General features: G+C 52.7%; 5 protein-coding genes across 5 annotated transcripts; 1 reads left to right on the forward strand and 4 right to left on the reverse strand.

Moving 5' to 3' along the window:
- Positions 1-258: 258 nt before the first annotated feature.
- On the reverse strand, positions 259-2,868 carry CORC01_03168 (pre-mRNA-splicing factor SYF1; the record flags this gene model as incomplete). Its single annotated transcript, XM_022614818.1, has 3 exons — positions 259-2,499; positions 2,561-2,731; positions 2,812-2,868. The coding sequence occupies 3 exons, from the start codon at positions 2,866-2,868 to the stop codon at positions 259-261; spliced, it is 2,469 nt and encodes an 822-aa protein (XP_022478554.1).
- A 747-nt stretch (positions 2,869-3,615) lies between these two features.
- CORC01_03169 (ATP synthase subunit D) lies at positions 3,616-4,849 on the forward strand (the record flags this gene model as incomplete). Its single annotated transcript, XM_022614819.1, has 9 exons — positions 3,616-3,630; positions 3,703-3,815; positions 3,880-3,890; positions 3,955-4,280; positions 4,337-4,385; positions 4,438-4,447; positions 4,500-4,540; positions 4,589-4,644; positions 4,700-4,849. 9 exons carry the CDS (start codon positions 3,616-3,618, stop codon positions 4,847-4,849), a joined length of 771 nt encoding a protein of 256 aa, XP_022478555.1.
- Positions 4,850-5,024: 175 nt separating this feature from the next.
- On the reverse strand, positions 5,025-5,900 carry CORC01_03170 (RNA recognition domain-containing protein; the record flags this gene model as incomplete). The annotated part of the gene is made up of 3 exons (XM_022614820.1): positions 5,025-5,425; positions 5,505-5,818; positions 5,875-5,900. The coding sequence occupies 3 exons, from the start codon at positions 5,898-5,900 to the stop codon at positions 5,025-5,027; spliced, it is 741 nt and encodes a 246-aa protein (XP_022478556.1).
- A 1,184-nt stretch (positions 5,901-7,084) lies between these two features.
- On the reverse strand, positions 7,085-12,233 carry CORC01_03171 (Sec7 domain-containing protein; the record flags this gene model as incomplete). Its single annotated transcript, XM_022614821.1, has 8 exons — positions 7,085-7,300; positions 7,358-7,740; positions 7,804-7,910; positions 7,964-8,352; positions 8,407-8,749; positions 8,801-9,087; positions 9,253-11,711; positions 11,789-12,233. 8 exons carry the CDS (start codon positions 12,231-12,233, stop codon positions 7,085-7,087), a joined length of 4,629 nt encoding a protein of 1,542 aa, XP_022478557.1.
- Positions 12,234-13,555: 1,322 nt separating this feature from the next.
- Positions 13,556-15,352, reverse strand: CORC01_03172 (mannan polymerase II complex ANP1 subunit; the record flags this gene model as incomplete). Its single annotated transcript, XM_022614822.1, has 5 exons — positions 13,556-13,894; positions 13,948-14,043; positions 14,096-14,415; positions 14,472-15,151; positions 15,240-15,352. 5 exons carry the CDS (start codon positions 15,350-15,352, stop codon positions 13,556-13,558), a joined length of 1,548 nt encoding a protein of 515 aa, XP_022478558.1.
- Positions 15,353-17,510: the final 2,158 nt, after the last annotated feature.

Genomic DNA, 17,510 nt, shown 5'->3' on the forward strand with positions numbered 1-17,510 from the left:
TCAAAATATATCGGGCAAACGCATGGCCTGGGACAGGGATCGCTCTTACATTCGCTACATCGAGCAGGACGCCCTGTCAAGCTGCCACACGCGAGGCTGTATATCAAACCAGCGAGACTAGGAAAAGGATTGCAACAGACGTTGAGTTGAATTGAATTGGGAGGACCGGGGATGGAAAAATGTTGCTGGTGTTCTGCTGTCTGTATGCTATCACCTAAAAGTAGCCAACCGCCGTTAGGCCGGGGAAATTGATACGTGTTACTTGTCAAGGTCATCAATGTCGATAGCATCCGGGTTCGCCGTCGCTGGCGGTGCTTCCATTGCGCTGTCCACCTTGGGAGCGTCGCTGGCAGCCACAAACCCAGCCGGTGCTCTCGCCTGTCGCTCGAGTGCCGCCATAGCATCGTCCACCTCGGCATCGCCTGACTCCTCTGGTCGCCGCTGACTGCGCGCGAGCGCCTGCGACGCGATGAAATTGACGTCCGTGTTGTACTGCGCCTGCACACTACGCTTGATACGCAGCATCTCTTTGAAAGTATCCTCGTTGCCATGCTGCACCTCGAACGACTCCCACTTGGTCCAAAAGGCTGGGCTGGTGCGTGGATCACAGAACTGTGACGCGTGACCGTAAATGGCCCTTGCCCGATCGATCTCGCCAAGGCGCTTCTCCATGTCGGCAAACTTTAGGCACATATCCCGTGCCTCGTTGTCGGGTAGAGTGGAGATGGCCTTTTCGTAGATTGGCCTCGTCGACGGTAGGCCAAAGTTGGATGCCGACTTGGTGATGTAAAAATTGAACATATCTGCACGATCCTCATCTGCCACCGCCCGCGTTGCGCGTTCATAGATGCGCATAGCATGCCTCGCGAGGCCCCGCTCCTCTTCCAAGTTGCCGTACATGAGGTAGATGACCTTGGCAAATTTGGGTGGGCAGTCCTCAATGGCCTGTTCGAATAGGTCGCGCAGACGCTCAATGCCGATCTTGCGATCAACAGCCTTTGTGAGGTAGAGGTTCCACAACTCAAAGGCGACCGGGTAGCTGAAGAGATCAAGGCCGCGTTCGTAGATCTTGAATGACTCCTCGTAGTATTGGTGCTCTTCCAGTAGATTCGCATAGTTGACTACTGTCTGTGGTGTCGCAATCCGCAGCTCAAAGATGCGCTCATAAACCTTTCGCGTGTCCTCCACCGAGCTGACGCTTTCTACGAGGTCCACGTAGAAACTCCACAGCTTCCAACTCTTGTGCACACGCTGCTGCGGCGATAGCGTCTCGTCAAAGTAATCGACGGTGGATCTCTTCGGCGCCTGTACAGCTTTGGCCATAATTCGAACGGCATCGTCAAAATTCTCGTTCCTCAACTCCATTTCAGCCCACTCAATCCACATATCGGCCAGCTCCGCAACGGACTTGAACGGCACTTTGACGGCCTTTTCCATGATGATGCGCGCATTGCGTAGATCACCGCCGCGCTCGTAGAATTTGGCGTAATTAGCCCAGAGCTGGTGGAAGGGTCCGACGGCCTTTTTTGGTTGTATTGTTGCGATTGCGGCTGTGTACGTCTGTACGATTTCGAGATGATTGTCACCCCAGAGCGCTACTCTCTTCTCCCATTCAGACACATTGTTGGGGTTTTGTCGCAGGACCACGTCGTTGAGAAGGAATGGTCTTCTATCCATGAGCTGCTCGAAGCGCATCATCCGTATATCGAGTTCGAAATCCGCCTCCTCATCCACGATGCCGCTGTCGGCGCGGTTCGAGGCGACCTCCATAAGAGCTCCAATGATGGACTCCTCAAATTCGGTATAAGAATCGAAAACAAGCGTGAAGTCCCGTACTGTCATTACGGTAGTGATGGCTTCCTCGAGCACATCTCTGGCGCGTTCGAAGCTGCCTCTTCGTATCCAGTACGTCGCCAGACCACACCAGAGTTTCCCGCGTTGGTCGGCGAACCGGACAATACCGCTTCTGACGATCCTGTCAACGTCAATACCAGTTTCATGACCGGTCTCGATCTCCGCCGCGTGTTCCACCATCAAGTCCACCATTTCACTCCAAAGCTCGTAGTGTCCTTTCCCTTGCTTGCTCGTAAAACGCGGGTTGTTAAGAATATCCATGTACTTCTTGACGGCTTCGGTGTAGAAGCCGACCTGTACAAGGAGTTCAATGAAGTCTTCGGCGTCCTCGGGATGTATTTGCATATAGCGGCGCCACACCTTGACGGCGCTGATTCCTGCAGGAGAGTTGACAAATGGCTTGTAGAGGGCCCATATTCGATTGTGTTGGGTAAGCGGTAGGGCGCGAAGGGCTCGATCGAAGGTGCGTCGGGTAGTTGTAATGAGCGGCTGCTGAAGCAAGAACTTCAGATAAAGCTCCCAGATGCGAGGCATCTTGTTCAGCAGAATGAGGGCGCGCTCGAAGAGGGCATTGACCTTTTGGTACTCGGCGGGAAAAATGGCAGCGTTTAGCTTTGAAACATGCTTGACGCGGAAGGTAAGATACTGTTCGTATTGTTAGCAGTCGGCGGCGGCACGGCTGGCTGGTGAGCTTTGCGCGACATACCATCTTCCAGAGCTTGTAAGACCGCGGGAGTTGGAGGCACGCTCGCTCGAGCACGAAGGCGCGTTCGTGTATGGTTCCATGTTGAGACTTGAACTGAATGTAGGCAAGCCATGGCTTGATGCTTCCGGGCGTTCGCAGGATATCCTGTTCGTATACGGAGTCCTCGTCGCCCTACAATAATAAATACGTTAGTTCAGACGCTCAATGTCAAGAAAACCCAAAGAACAATTAGAGCAATGAACAGCGCATACAACAAGGTGTAGATCCGGCCGCCTCTGAGAGCCGTTGAGAAGCGCGGGAGCAGGCATCTTGGTTCAGGCCGTTTGCCCAAAGGCCATGAGAGACCAAGAGACTGACAGCTCGAGCGCCGAGAGCGCCTTTTGGCCGTGTGCCGGTCGCGTCGGTCAAGAATTTGCAAATGCGAGGGGCGCGATTCAAAAGATGATCATGGCGCGAACAAGGCGACAGATCGTTTCTTTGCGATGCAGGTCGGTGACTGGCCTGCGTGCCTGCTCTCTCAGGCAAGATCAACGAGGCCCAGTTGACCCAGGTGTCTATCCGTACCCTACTTTTTCTTGCAGGCGCCGAGTCCCGGATATTCGAGAGGCAGCGCTCGGCTATTGGGATAAACCGGGTGTACCCAGCCACCGATACAAGGATATCGCGATGCACAAGCGCGCTTTGGCCAGGAGACTCTTACGCGCGGGTAGGTACCTACCTTAGGGAGAACCCACTTACAAGCTTTATCAGCGGGCTGCTAATCGCCAGCAATCGACCTACGGCATGTAGGTACCTAAGGTACTCCTTCTCTGGGGGAGCCGCATGAGGTAGGTACTTACCTTAGGTAGTGTGCCTTCGCCCAGTCGGCTGTGAGCACTGACGCAACAGCCTCTACAAGCCGCTTGACAACATCTCCAGCTCCTCCTCGTCGACTTTGTCGAGACTCTGTCGAACGACCATTCTGCGCCCAGCTGCCTTTGCTCCTCGTTGATGTACGGATCGCTTCAAAAGCCGAGTTCCTCCTGCATCATCGTATATTCCGATCAGTCATCACCATGTCAGGTGCTCCTGTAGGCTGAATCCCTCCTAAATCAATCAGATGTGACTCCGGAGCCTTCTAACATGCCCATGCATTTGTGTAGGACCGAGAAGCGGTGTTCCCCACGCGCCAGTCGTTGGGGATCATGAAGGCCAAGCTCAAGGGCGCCGAAACTGGCCACAGCTTGTTGAAAAGAAAGAGCGAGGCCTTGACCAAGTACGTGTCCAATGGTCTGGATCTCGCAGTAGGACTTAAATCACTGACTTATTCCGCGATGCAGGCGATTCCGAGGTTGGCAGCGCCGCTTCCATTTCGAGACTGTTGTGCGCTGACGGAGGTGACTGCGCCTTAACAGAGATTACACGACGTATCGACGAGGCGAAGAGAAAGATGGGACGCGTGATGCAGATTGCCTCCTTCTCCTTGGCCGAGGTTACTTACGCTGTGGGTGGTGATATCGGATACCAGATTCAAGAGTCGGCCCGGTCAGCTCGCTTCCGTGTTCGTACCAAGCAGGAGAACGTTTCTGGCGTTCTGCTCCCGGCATTTGAGAGCTACGTGACTGAAGGAAACAACGATTTCGGCCTGACGGGCTTGGGCAAGGGCGGTCAACAAGTCCAGCGTTGTCGCGAGACATATGCTCGCGCTGTTGAGGCTCTGGTTGAGCTTGCGAGTCTCCAGGTATGCCGCTGTCAGCCGCGTCCGGTGGATGGTGCAAAAGCGCTAACGGAGGCAAGACTGCTTTTGTCATTTTGGATGAGGTTATTAAGGTCGTCAATCGACGTGGTATGTCTTCCACTCAATATCGAGCCCTCAGCCATTGACTAACATCTCGCAGTAAACGCCATGTAAGACGCATGCAAGATTATATTGGTGGGCCCCCACTGACTGTTCCAACAGCGAGCACGTTATTATTCCCAGGACAGAGAATACCATCAAGTGTACGTTGTGCACCGTACTTTGGTAAATCTATCTGACTCGGACTACAGACATTAACTCGGAGCTCGATGAACTTGACAGAGAGGAGTTCTATAGACTCAAAAAGGTACGTGGAGAGCCACTAGGTCTGAGTGACGACGGCATCTCACAATAGACTATAGGTTGCCGGCAAAAAACAGAGGGACACTGCTGCCGCAGACGCCGAGATCAAAGCCAAAAAGGCCGCACGGGCAGCAGAAGAGGACAGGGATGATGCGTCAGGACCCGGCGACCTTCTCGCTGCGGAGGAAGACAATGACGTTATCTTCTAAGCAGTCTTGCGGCACGGGATGAGAGGAGGTGATCAAGCATGTGTCGGGGTGTAGCTAGAATAGCTTTGCGGGGGTGTGCACTCGTTGTAACATTCTTACCCTCCCGAACCACATATTACCCTACAAGCGAACATAATTGAGGTGTATACCGCCGCTCTGGTTCCTCTAAGGCAGCCTACTGGCGTTGGTATGTGACCTTGATTGTATGGGTATCCCCCAGTACCATTCCAGCCGTATTCTCTTTCGCCGTAATGGCACCCTGTTCACCGTCGTACTCGACAAAGGCAATACCGCGGCGTCCCGGCACTAATCTTACCTCACGGAAACCCTCGAAACGGCCAAAGATACTGGTAACAGCCTCGATATCGTAGTCGTCGGGTAAGTTCTGTACGAACAGAATCTTGTTCGGGGGTAGATATTCATCGGGAATAACAGCTGTTGTGGAGGGATTGGTGGACTTGAGACCAGCTCCGCGAGCAGCCTTTGCCGGACGGGCGTCTGGTGCCGCAGCACTGCCGGGGCCAGGTCTTTTGAGACGTTTCTGCTCTTCGGCAGCTTCGTAGGCCTTCTTCTTGTCTTATGGGGAGTGAAGGGAAGGGTCAGCAAGCTATTCTGTGTCTAGAGAGGAGCGCAGATTGAACGGAAATAGGAATACCCTTTTCAGCTAGGCGACGGCGCTTGTGAAGCTCAAACTCATCCTCGTTGCCTACCGACTTGACAGTCGCGTCGCTCCTAGTCCGGGCGAGGGCCAGCTGCATGGGCTTCTCGAACAGCTCAAATCCCTGAACCTCTTCTATGGCCTTGCGAGCGGCCTCGGGGTCGTCAAAAACGACGAAAGCCTGTCCTTTTGCTTTGAGATTCGTCTTGGCAATAATGTCAATGACATTGCCGTAATCGGAGAAGATTTGAAGTAGCGCATCCTTCAGCTGGTCGACTTTGGCGCGCTCCTCGAGATTTCGCACGTATACCCTATGGCACAAAAGGTCAGCCAATAGCCCGACGTGTCGGAGTGCAATGACACGTACGTGGCAATAGGAAGACCGGACGCCATGTCTACGATGTTGCAGGCGCGTTCCAAAAACAAAGGACAGCGAGTACGGAGTACAGCGGGAAGGAAAACGCGATGTCGACAAATGGCATGGAGTTGTGCACTGGCACAGTGGGTGTTTCTATAAGCTTCAGCGGCCTAAGGCGAAAAAAAAAAGCTGCAGGCAGGTGCGTTCCTTGGGCACGGGCTGCCGACCTACACAAGGTACTAATGTGCAACCACGGTAAAGGCCACACCTCCAGATTCAACATCAAGTCATTGAGAAGTTTATAGGTAGCGTGGATGCCCAGCCGACGTACTGCTCCTACAACGTGGTTTCTGTTTCCTGCTACAATCGTCAATACTAATTGGTGAGAAGCCTACGTGCATGCAAGATTGATAATGGAGCTTTAGTACTGCAGGAAACGCAAGCGGTACAATATGCCGTCCGACTAGAGTCATACGAATGAATGAACAGCAAATGCGCTTGCCTGTCATTGCAAGGCAATGGCAGGCATCTCACTAAGTTCATCTAGTTGTGTAACGAGCTGCTGTTTCCATCGCGTGGTGGGCGCAGGTCGGACAGCAATTAACCATGGGCGACTGAGGTATATGTTGGAATGTTTCACTTAGACCTCCACATACGACCATACCTACTGGAGAATTCGGGATCCCGTCCGCTCTCCCATAGACAAGCCAGTGAGGGCCGGATTAGTAGTTGGGTCGGTGACGACCAGCGAATACCTGGTGTTGTATGTTTTTGCTCCATCCGTCAACGAGATCGTATTTGTCTTCTTTTTTTGGTGATACCCTCGATGTTTGTTTGTTGGGTTTCTCCTCCCCGGTACACTTACCTCGCAGTGTCTCAGTGCCACAAACCACTATTTACCGGATCTTTCCACGAGGGAGGAAGGAATGGCTATCTATTATATATTGGATCTTGGTCGCATATTGCAGTTGGCCAAATTACATACTTTTGGTCTGAATGTGAATCAGCTTGCCATCCTGTTCAGACGAAATGCTTCCCATGCTTCCCCGTGTAAAGACAGCACTCTGACATCCTACTGAATCTATCGACTGCCAATAAGGTCCGGTATCTTGTCCATCATGAAAACCTAACCCATGCTGCCCCCAATTGCCATATATATACACGTAAAAGTCATCTCAAACTATTGGCAAATCATGCCTAAGCGCCTCATGATGAGGGTTTAGGCACTCGCCCCCACCGCTGGTGCTGGCTCCTCCCCGCCGCTGGGTTCTTCCAAAGCCAGGTCGCTCTTCAATTCTGGTAGGAACCGGTCGATGCGTTTCCAAGTCTCGTTCCATAGCTTTTCTTTTGAATCGTCTTGCCTGGGAGACACTAGGAAGCCGCTACTTGCCATGAAAAGAACCACGTTTTTGAGATTCTCGCGAACTGCCTCTTCCTACTTATTATTAGCAGTCTCTTCTCTTAGGGTCCAAAGTTTGACAGATCTACATACCAGGCTGTCGCCTTGACCACTGTTCATCAATCGATCCATGATGTCAATGATCTTGACCCACAGGTCCAACATTCCGTCCCACTTCGAGAGGAGGACGAGGTATTGGAGGAATACTTTGCACAGTAGAGACGCGGCTTGTACACGCATCTCGCTCATGCCGTCACGGTCTGACGAAAAGACTTCAGGCTTCAAAAGCTTATGAATTAGAGGAAACAGAACCTCCCCGAAGATGGCTGTCCACTCCTTGTGGTCGCTGTCAGTGAGCTCGGGCGATAGTAGAGATCGCTGCAGCGACGTGAACGCCTGAAGGCGAACGTCTCGACATGGGTTTGTGCATTGGGTCGTGAGTGCCTGGAATATGGGCAGCCAGTAAGCGGACCATGCTGTAACATTGCGTTAGTCCTCATTTCTCAATATTCCCGAATGCCAATATCGGAGAGTGCTACCTTCGTTGCTCTCAAGATGGGACTGCTTCATCAAGAATGGTATACGCGCTGTCATATTGTAAATGCTGTTGACCGCCTTCGTACCTCGTGAAATAGCCTCATTGACACTGCCAGCTGTCAATTACTTGCAAACATAGCAAAGACCTTCTGAATTACTCACTTGGTTTTGTCGTGCGTTCCCTCCCGAGCTTTACGCTGCTGAGCGTCCAGTTTGCGTTCTGCGAGGACGACCCGGCCTGCTCCCGAAGCGAAGTCGCCGAGGAGAGAGATGGCCGCCTCGTAGTTGTCTGCAATGATAGCAGGTGGTTCGCCTCCGCAGCCTAGCTCAAGGATGTCAAACACGAGAGGCGCAGAATCTGGACGCCCGGTGAGTGCTCGCATTATGGCCCAGAAATCCGGAGAAGTCATGATCTCATTACGTAGTGGGCTGGGTTCGTCTATGCAGAGTCTCAGACCATGAAGCACCATGGCCGAAGTCCTTGCAAGTGCTTCCTTTGGAAAGCTCGACATTGTATGCAGCAATACCGGGACGTTGATGAAGTCAAAAGCCTGTAAACCAATCAATGAGATGATGAATATTGCAAGGGACAACAGTATGCGTACATAGCTGACTCGTAAGAGCTTGAGAAGATAGAAGGTCGCCCTTGAGACGACAATGTAGTGGTATCGTCCGGCATCTCGCAGCACGGCCTGCAGTGCTTCGATAACTCTTTTAGCCACAAGTTGGACTGTGCCCTGGTCACGAAGAGCCAGCACGGTGCTGAACTCAAGGATATAGGCCATGGCAGGGTCATACACAGCCCCAGGTTGCACTGGCTTTTGTCCATTCGTTGCTGATGCCGGCAAGTTTTCTGACTTAACAACTATGACCGTTGGGTTGTTGTCTTCAGGCAGTGCGTTGAGGAGGGAGTCAATCAACGGCTCCAGCTCATGGGGGGGGAGTTTTCTACACCACTTTGATTAGCAGTTGCCCCGATCCTCGAACGGATAAACGTACGAGATATTGGCAAAGACATTGCCCATGTGACAAGAGTTTACACAGTCGACGGTACAGAGAGTGCTTTCCAGTTCTTCGTCCGAGGGTTCTGGTGGATCGTCTGCCGCATAGCTGGAAATGTAGCTAGTAAATGCAGAAAAGAAGCCTGTTTCAATCGTCTTTGCCGCACGGTCAATCACTTGAGATGGTGTGTGTAGCGGGATCGCGCCAATGTCGAGGACTGGAGAATCAGCGAAGAAGGGGGGAACCAGGGAGTTGACGAAGAGGTTGAGCCAGATGCGGGTGATCTAGGAGTCGTTAGTTTTCGACCAGAATGACAAAAGACCACGATAACTTGCGTGTTTCCAGCCATCCCGGATCAATTCCTCACTGCCAGTAACGACCCGGAATAGGACCAAAGTCGCTAGTTGCGCCCTGAAGTCTCTTCCAAGTTTGACTGCCAGTTCGCTGACCATGACGCTGCTTTCGCCAGCTTGAACCTCCGTGTTCAGGTTCGTGTTGAAGGGTATATCAGTGGCCAACGTAGTCATGTGACTGAGAGCGTAGATAATTTGATCAAGAGCTTCCGTGTTCTTATACTTCGCCGCTATGCGTGCGCATTCATCGAAGCCGGTGACGATTCTCGCAAAGACCGCATCGTCGGTAGCGGACATGAATACGTATGAAAGGGTGGACACAATAGGTCGCCAGGTTGAAGCGAACATGTCGGCATCGTATATGTTGGTCTCGCACAAAACCAGCGGACGCACCGATTCCGACTTGACGAGCAACTCGCGCCAAGCATAGTCGAAAGCATGTTTGTTGTCATGCTCGTCAGGCAGGATAATCTCGTTGGTCCTGATGTTGTCAAAGATATCCTGAAGATACTCTGGTGCAAAGTTTTGGCCGTCATTGACTCCTCTCAGGTTTCGTGCAAAGTCATCCACCGTCATACGTTTTTGACTCTTGAGGTTGGGGTTGTGCTGGTCCGTGTTCAGCATGATGATGGCGTACGTCAGGACGTAGACAGCATCTGCGTTGGCAACCTCTGTAGGTTTTGCCTTTAAGCAGTACTTGTCTGCGAAACACACAACGATTCTCTCAATCAACGCCGACTCTCCTGGCAACCTGAATGTCTCCAATAGCCCTCTGAGCGCCTCGTCTACCCGCTTCTCTGAAAAGTCGAAGTGGCTCATAAATGCCTCCAAAACGGCCTCGTTTCCCTTCTTAGAAAGATACTCGCCGAGGACCTTTTTGGACACCCGCGATGTTCCCTTCAAGAACCTTGCGACCGAAACTGGGTCCTTGAGGTCGGAAATGATTCCTTGGGCCTCAAGATATGCAAGACCACCCTTGGGGTTCTCGTTGAATTTGCTGGTACCCTTGATAATGATCTTCTTCTTCCGTCTCAACTCTCGTAACTCTGTAGCATCAGGATAGCCATCGGCGAGGGGCGCCTCGTCCAACCGTTCAGCGATGAACTGGATGTATCTGAGTAGCGCATCTAGGCAAAGTGGTGGCACACTCGTGGTGCTCCAGGTTGCGGAATCCGGCAAAGCATTTCTCGAGAGAAGGCCAATCATGTCTTCGCATAGATCCGCTCGATCCGCATCGCAATCATAGTTGACAAAGAGTTCAGCCATGAATGTTGGCATTCTTGACAGTACACCAATGTTTTCTACCATTGCCTGTCTCGCGTCTGGTTTCCTGGCACCGCCCTCAAGACCGAGCTTCTGCCGATCCTTCACCGGGACTGGGGTCGATCGCCCGCTGCTGGTCTGCGATGGCGGTGGCTTAACGAGCTTGGGAGATTGCGGGATCCCGGCATAGAGTGATGGGTCAATGCCCGGTTCTCGCGGTATTTCTACCGACGGATGAAGGCATGCTACGAGATATGAGAGGAACACCTCCTGCTGCAATTTCAACACACCGCGGCAAGTGGCTAGCAACGTCCCGGCCACAATCAACGACTCTTGTAGGATGGCCATGTTGTCAGACCTGACAAGCTGGAAGAGATAGCAGCAGAGCCTGTCCTCGGCTATCCCGGCCAAAGCAGGGTGCCGTGCAATAGAGGGACCGGAAACCTCGAGGGCAACGTGGATAATGCGCAAGGCCATTACTCTCATGGTGTCCGTATGCTGCCGGTCGTTGGGGTCTAGAAAATTGACCAAAACCCGGAAAAGTTCCCGTACAGAGGGTAGCGAGTAGGGTCGGAGATCCAAAGAGTCGGAACTCTCCGCGCCATCGGCGTCACCATCCGCCTCTACATCACCGCCAGCGCCACCGTCGTCTTTGCTGTCTCCCGACTCTGAGCTTCTCTGAGAGCGAGGGTTCGGCTCCAGAGGTGTCGAGCTTGAGATGGACAAGCGCGGTTCCGGTTCAGAGCTCGTCACCTGTAGGCCTGGTGCAGTATTCGCGGCGGGATCCATCTTGACGCTATTCATGTCGGCGCTTGTCTGCTTGTCTAGAGCATCAGACTCGTCTCCGGCCTCAACCTCGAGGTGTTTGACGTCTTCAAAAATGATCTGGCACATCCGAACCATTGACGCTTCGGCTGTTCGTCGGAGAACAGGCGAAAACCGAGGTTGTGAGCATATTGCTAGTCCCCTGCCCATCATGTCGCAAACACTTTCGTCGCTCAGAATGTCGCCTCCTGGTCCCGACATCATATCTTCCATCAGGTGGAGAATCATCAGTAGAACAACTTCCACCTGCCCCGAGTCACTTCCGTCGAATTGGCATCGAGTGACGGCTGCCGATAAGGACTGCATGGCAAGGGCAAATCGCGGCGATGCAGGGCTTATAAATCCGTAAGCCAAGAACTTCCGCAGGGCTCCCAGAGTGAGAATGGTGATAGGCGCGGCGGTGCCTTTCGTTTGGATGATTTGAAGGAACGGGTTCAAGAGAAAAAGGGCATCGAAAGAATGGATATCTGGAGCGCAACACGGTTAGCAAGGCTGGATCTGCGCGACAGAGGCAAGTGCAGCGAAGAGCGAGCTTGAACCCTACCTCTAACGCTGGCCAATTCATGGCGAAGCTTCCCAAAGCCGGCCATCAATGGGTTGTCCTGTATGCTGCGACCCTTCTTTCCACGTAGACCCCATCTGTTGGCGGAAACCACGTCCTGAGCACGGTCGATCCCGAGTCCAGCACCTGGCGTCTTGGACGCACCCCTCGGCGAAGGAGTCGGGGGGCCCAGGTGAATCGGGTTTGGGCTTCCGCCCAAGATGGCCGAAACGGAAGAATGAGGAGATCGCGCATGTTTTTGAATCGCAGAAGTGATCGATATGCACTCGGACATGACCAAAGACACTGGGTCTACAGCGACAGAGACGGGTCGGCTTCGATATTGCATCCTGGGCGCGATCATGGCTCGACGAAGGTCTACGCTGGAACGGATGCCAACGGCAGAAGCCGTCTCGGTTTGCAGCAGCTCATCTGCATCTCGACTCATGATATGAAGGCAGACGGGGTGGTTCGAGTGCGCGCGCGCGAGGTTCGGTCTTGGGGGGCTCTCGGTAAGGTATGATGGTTTGGGTGGCGGCGTTCAGGCTTGAGAAGAACGACGAAGCACGGGCCGAATAGATGACAGCAAATTACGTTGGTAATGTGTGGCTGGTGCCTTGTGCAATCGTCGCGGAGAGGTCCAAGGACAGATATCCGTCGAGCCGTTGGAAGTTAGCTTCGGTTCGTGGGCTGCGGATCAAGAACGTTGAGATTTAGGTGTCTTGTCAAGGACGGAGACAGCTGTCGCCAAAAAGCACTCCTGGGCGAGCAATTGACCAGGTTGCAGATGGAGCTCCACTATTACGGGGTAAGGCACCTACGTACCTTAGTGTAGGTGCCGCCTGGTCACTGGTGTTAGTGGTCACTGAGTAATTGCCTACCCAACCTAAGGCGGCCCGGTGAGGGACCTTACGTTGCCCCAGGTTGGGGATTCCGCTGCAAGGTACGGACCACTCCGTCTCTTACCTAGTTCCTTAGCACCTCACAACCTGGAAGCTATCCTCCCACCTTCTCTAAGGTACCTTACCACCTTAAGGGGGTATCTTAAGCTGTATAGGTACGTACCCTTCCCGATGGTTCCAGCCTTTCCATCTCCCCAGGTGAGGTGCCTCGAGCGGATGTGAGCTACTTCCTTACTTTGGCCTTCCAGCCCGATAAGACGCATCTGATGGCAAGGCCGCAAAAGTTTACACTTTGGCAGCTAGAAGTAGATTCTACCTAAACGCGCCTCATAACGTGACAGAGAGAAAGCTTTTCCTCGCTGAAGTTGGGATTCCACGTGACATCTACCCGAGAGAGAATGTCTACCTTGATACGGCAAGGTCAGACCCTAGTTATCTCGGTATCATCTCACCCAAGGTAAACAACAGTCGACTCTTTGTGCTTGACTGTTGCAGGGAAAACCGTTGGGCTCACAAATAAAATCTTGCGCTTTTCTTCTGCATCAACATCATTATTGAGGCTACAATGGTGCAACTGTAACTCATAATATCGTGGGAAAGCTCTCTGCCCAACGTAGGGCTCATTCCTCAGCCCCCTAGAATAGACCAACGCCTTCCTACAACATCCCGTTTCTTCCAGACCCTCCGGTAGTAGATATCTTAGTGTACACAGCAAGAGTTGATGACAAGGTTCGACGCTGCTCTTATGTCCCCGTGGCGAGAATAAGCTGCCTACTGCTGACAGCCTAACAATAGTTGTCCATCAAGAACAGCTACAGATCCCAGCAACGTTCGACGCCAGCAGGCCATCCAGCTAAATGTGATCCTTTCAACTCTCAGCCCTTTTGGCGAAACCGGCGTCATTTCCCTCCTTCTTCTCCTTCCTCGCCGGCTTATCTGACTTGCTTTGCGCATCCTTCTTGCCTGCTGTCTGCTTCTTATTGTCATCTGCCTGCTTGTCATCGACCTCCTTCAGCGACTTGGCCTCCTTGGCCTCGTTGGCACCCTTCGTCTCTTTCTTCTTCTCACCGCTAACGAGGTTTTGCATATCAGTCTTGTCCTTCTCCCACTGGCCGCTGGCATCGCCAAATTGCTCTTTGACTTTCTTGGCCTTCTCGGCCTTTTCTTCCTCCTCCTTTTGGCTAGCAAGCCTTTCTTGCTCCATTTCCTGCGCCATGTTAGAACTGACTTTGTGATATTGCTGCAGGGAAGGCGACATACCTCCATGTGCTTGATGTCGTCCACGCTGGGTTCGTAAAGATGCCAGATCGTGTAGTGGGGCAAGCCGACAACTGAGTATTCCATCCGCTTTGCCATCTGGACGGCGTGGGTCAGTTTTTTTCTGCTTTCAGCGGCACGGTGGCCTTACCTTGCCAAACCCTTCTGTCTCAGCATGCTTCTCGAAACTGAAAGCTGGAAAATGTACCCCAGAGCGGAAAACCTTGGCCTTGGCAAGAATACTGACGCCGCCAACACCATCGATCTCCATCTCCATATCTGGGTCGCCATATGGATCTCGCAGGTACGCCAAGTGCGGTCGCCAAGTGGCATACTCGGCATAGCCTTCAACAATCACAGCATCTTCGTCCAGCGTGTCTGCGAGAGCTAGCGCCGTTTCTGATTCTTGCCATGAGTTGAGATCATACGGCTGCTCTCCGCCAAGCCAATCGGGCAAAGGACGCCAAACGTCTGCAAAATGTCAGCAAGATACTCTCTCCCCTGTCCCTCGGGGGTGTCGAGCTTACTGGGAACAATCACATCCTTGTTGTGACGCATAAGATCTTCAAGGATGGTAAAGGGGGCCGTTTCGACGTCAACGTCGCGCCAGTACACCCAGGAGTGATATGGCCGCAAGGCGGCACTCAGGAGCCAGTTCCGGGCCTGGGCCATCAACTTCCTTCGACTTGCCTGTGCCGCAAATCCGTGACGACTCTCGACATCCTGGTTGACCTTTTGTCCAAAATCCTTTTCTATGATTGAGATCTCGCCATAAGGTTGTTTGGGGTCTTCATCGGCCTGGATCTCCTCTAGCATATCGTTGAGAACCTGGAGGGTGCGGTCCTTTGAATCGGAGACCAGGAAAGCAAGGTCGATGAGGTGGTGGGGGTAGGTAAAGTTGCGCAGGTGAGACGCGAACATGGACAGATGCGACTCGGCATCTCGCAGAGGGACACAGAGGAGAATGCGCTCCTCACGCTCCCATCCGCGAGCAGTCCCTTGCACATTGCTGAGGTCGTAGTATCGTACCGTTTCCAATTGTAATTCGTTGCTGGCGGACAGCAGGCCGAGGGAGAAGATGGAAGCCAGGGAGGCTCCAGGCCAGATGAAGACGAGAAAGAAGATGGCAACGGTGGCAACGATGACGATACGGGTCAGCAGGCGCTGCCGACGACGATTCGCGGGTGTTGAGGCTCGTGGTTGGTATCTGTTGAGAAGAGAATCAGAGGTCAGCGGAGCGCAGCGCAAATGAATGGTAATAGTCAACGAGAAGAGTGCAAAGGTGTCCTCCTAACCTATGGGGAGAGATCTCGAACGTGTTCCCCCTTGGATATCCATTGGAATAGCCACTCGCATGATGCCGTGGCACCACCTTGGAAGTGGCTGAAGATGAATAAGACGGCAACATCCAGGGCACTGGGTGGAAGTCCAATTCACGGTCCCGAGCTTAGGGTGTAGAGTTGGAACGGCGATGAAGCACCTCGCCCAGCCCTTGGGAGTTGTGAATGTTAAGCAAAGGAGAGCATCTAAACCCAAGCGAGACGAGTGCTGCGGTCGGGTGACAGGAAAGTGCGGTTCGGGCAGCCAACGTGTCAAGTTGTCGAAAGTTGAAGAGGCCGCGAACGCGATGGCTGATGACAATGCGTAGAGCGAAGGGTATGGGATGGGCAAGGTTAGTATAGGGAAGCGTGGATGGGATACCGACTAGGATTGGGAGTCGGACTGAAACAGGACGCCAACTTTGGCTATGTATTATTTTATTTCCAGATTGCCTCTCTGTCATCCCAGGTTGGAAAGCAAGGGAAAGGGTACTTGACAGCCCAGCTGCGACAGGGCAGCTTGCCGGGTACCCGCACCCTTGCTCTCCGCTGTCTGAGATCTGTACCTTATTAAGGGCATGGCATACGCTTAACGTGTCCAACTGCTAGAGGCAGGGCGGGAGAGACGGTATGCAGTGAACAGCCTGCAATATGATTGGACGAAAGTTAGTGGTAGAAGCCTCCCTCGCTCATACCAGCCTAACAAAGTCTATCACCTCAAGCTGCGAGGGAGCAAGCTACCTTACCTTACCTTACCTTGCCTTTTGAGCTAAGGTAGTCGAATCCCCCCCAACTGGCCGCATAACCAACAGACATGTTGTAGGTGCACTTGCCTATCTCGAGGGACAGTCAAACCTCTCCCTTCCGTCCACGCTCACGCTCCCAACGCAGAGGCTTGCTAAGAACCAATGTATTACCTCAGGTAGATATATGTAAGATGCAGCGCTCATATGTTTATACCAATCGAGACACGAACGAGTGTACGGTAGCTATTTTGAATGACATTATCATCTGCTGTGTCTACTAAACCCAGCGCTGAGCCAGACTACCATAGGCGGAGCTGAGAGGTCGCAACTCATCAAAGAAGTTCATGAGGAATGACATGGGTAGGGTCATTAACGTGAAGGCTACACGCCGCCTGCCACCAGCTCTGAGATATTCAATTGGCCCATCATGCCAACCTTACTAAGCTTCCTTGAGGCGGCATTTCAATCGCCTAATTCGCCATACACAGTGCAGCGCGTAAGGGCCTTGCCAGTCATGCGGGCCATTGGGCTCAGAATGAGAGGTAGCGTTCCAAATCTGTGAGACCTACCCGTACTGAGAAAGCTGGATTTCAAGATATCAGGGGTACCACGAAACACCCGCCCTGACCTGTTCTGCTTTGGCACCTTACCAAGGGAGGCTGAATACGGCGATGGGTACCTGTGACGCCAGAACCTGAGGCCACGAGCGAGCAACAGCCGCAGCATCTTATCACCTGGCCTAATACAACCCATTGTAGCCGGGAGTGAGTGTAGGAGGCGTGCGATGTTAAGACGTCATTCTCTCATGAACACCGCAAATACAAAAGGCTTTTCACATTGGAGATCATCACGAGAGGTAGGCATAAAAGGACGACAGCACGTTATGGAGGCAAGGCAGTCAAGACACAAACGAATCCTATGTGGCCATCATTAGCAAAAGTGATCCGCACGCAAAAGTTGCTTATAAAAAGGTGATCGTGGCATCGGATCAGACAAGCCGGTTGTACTCATTCAGCCAAGCCGGCCTTGCGAACCCTGAACCTCAGAACGAGGAACCGAGAAGCTCGGCACTGAAATCAAATGACGACTCCCGAGGGAGCCAACTCCACCACCTTCCTCGCTCCCCGCGAAGAGAAGCTCCAGTGCGGGAGGATGACTCGGCTGGCATGACATAGTTGAATGGATAAGCTATGGTCATCATGATGTTGCGTGCGACTTGGCAGAAGCCAGAGCAGCAAACGCGGGGGCAGAAAGTCGAGAGTGAAGAAAAATCATACCTGAGTGCTACAGGGTGGGCCCATCTCGAGAGCACAGCTCACGACCTGCCGTTCAGATTAGATTGCTTGCCTGCTGTGGGACAGTCTCTGTTAGCTAATTGACTCGACATATCGAACAGTAGCAGAAGAGGAAATTCAACGTCGTGTCAGACAAATTTTTTTGGTAAATGGGTATCATCACAGTGTTCAGTAGCAGAACTGAATGAAAAGGTTGTTCATCATAG

This window comes from Colletotrichum orchidophilum, assembly GCF_001831195.1.
Source record: "Colletotrichum orchidophilum strain IMI 309357 chromosome Unknown Scaffold_19.1, whole genome shotgun sequence".
NCBI classification, from domain to species: Eukaryota; Fungi; Ascomycota; class Sordariomycetes; order Glomerellales; family Glomerellaceae; genus Colletotrichum; species Colletotrichum orchidophilum.